The sequence below is a fragment of the Haliaeetus leucocephalus genome, unplaced genomic scaffold (genome assembly GCF_000737465.1).
Source record: "Haliaeetus leucocephalus isolate CR32 unplaced genomic scaffold, Haliaeetus_leucocephalus-4.0 Scaffold120, whole genome shotgun sequence".
In the NCBI taxonomy this organism is placed as follows: domain Eukaryota; kingdom Metazoa; phylum Chordata; class Aves; order Accipitriformes; family Accipitridae; genus Haliaeetus; species Haliaeetus leucocephalus.
In genome coordinates this window covers 621,455-622,607 of record NW_010972556.1, presented here as the reverse complement: position 1 = coordinate 622,607, position 1,153 = coordinate 621,455, and the positions used below count along the sequence as shown (strand labels likewise).

Sequence of the window (1,153 nt, the reverse complement as noted above, 5' to 3'; positions counted from 1 at the left end):
GGGCTCTGCCGCCGCCGGGGCGCTGGGGGCGGCCGGCAGCCGCTGGCCGGCAGCGCGGCGGCAGAGCGGTACTTACTGAAGGGGCAGTTCTCCTTCTTGGTGCCGCTGACCTTGCCGTTCTTCTCGATCTTGAGAAAGTACTTGTTGTAAGAGTAGAGCTTCCTCTTGCGCACGTCTCCTTGGAGGTGATTGTAGCTCCGCACGTGTCTCCCCGCACTGGAAGGAGAGGAGAAGGACGAGGGGAAGGAGGAGGATGATGAAGAAGAAGAGTTGGTGGCCTCCGGGGACAGCATGTCCTGGCCGAGGTCATGGCAGGTGACAGGCACAGAAGACGCCAAGAAGAGCAGCAGCAAGCAGCAACGAGGCAGGTGGGAAAAGGCTGAGGCACCATTTGTCAGTATCCATTTGCACATTGTACTGAAACTCTGGGCGCTGGAAAATGTCTTATCGAATGAAACATACTGGAAGGGTAAAACCTGGTAAAAGGCAAGTGGAGAGCCGGTGGTTGCTGCTCCTGGTTAGATCCCTCTGAGCTCTGATCTGGCCTGAAGTAAGTGCACCAACATCCATAACTCAGGGGACAAATCGCCTCAGAAGTTGCTGCCTTTTAATCCTTCGAGTCCTCCCTCAGAAAAAAGAGCTGTTGGGTTTTTTTGGGGGGGTTGCTGTGGTTAATCCTCTTTTTCTCTTCCCCACCCCACCCCCCCACATACACACACACTCCCCAACCTGGTTTGAGGCTTCCCAGTAGTTATTTTGTTCTCTTCCTCACTCCTTTCTTCACCATCTTAGATGCAGAAAGGTCTGAAAAATAGATGACAGCAAAGTGAACAACAACAAAACTAAATAATAACCAGCGGAAAGGGATGCTGGAAGGGATTTTTCACACATACCCCTCTACACACACACATACACTCACACTTTGTGGCTTTGCACCTTCTTCTGATCCCCACCCCCTTGCAAATCCCAAGCCAGTTGCACAACTCGTCCTTTCTCACTGACAACCCCAGAGGAGGCAGTTTCTTTGTTTTGCTTTGAATTCTCCAGAACAGTATTAAAAAAAAAAAACACCAACAAAAACACAACCCAAAACAAAAAACAACCATCCAGAAAGAGAGAGAGAGAGGGAAAAACCCTAACTTGCGCCCCCCCC

General features: G+C 51.1%; 1 protein-coding gene across 1 annotated transcript in view; it reads right to left on the bottom strand.

Annotated features, from left to right (window-relative positions):
* FGF10 (fibroblast growth factor 10) overlaps positions 1-651 on the bottom strand; it is a 62,668-nt gene extending 62,017 nt beyond the window's left edge. Inside the window, exon 1 of the mRNA XM_010585755.1 lies at positions 77-651. Within this exon, the coding sequence (XP_010584057.1) occupies positions 77-413 (337 nt within the window). The 5' untranslated portion in view covers positions 414-651. The remainder of the gene's footprint in view (positions 1-76) is intronic.
* Positions 652-1,153: the final 502 nt, after the last annotated feature.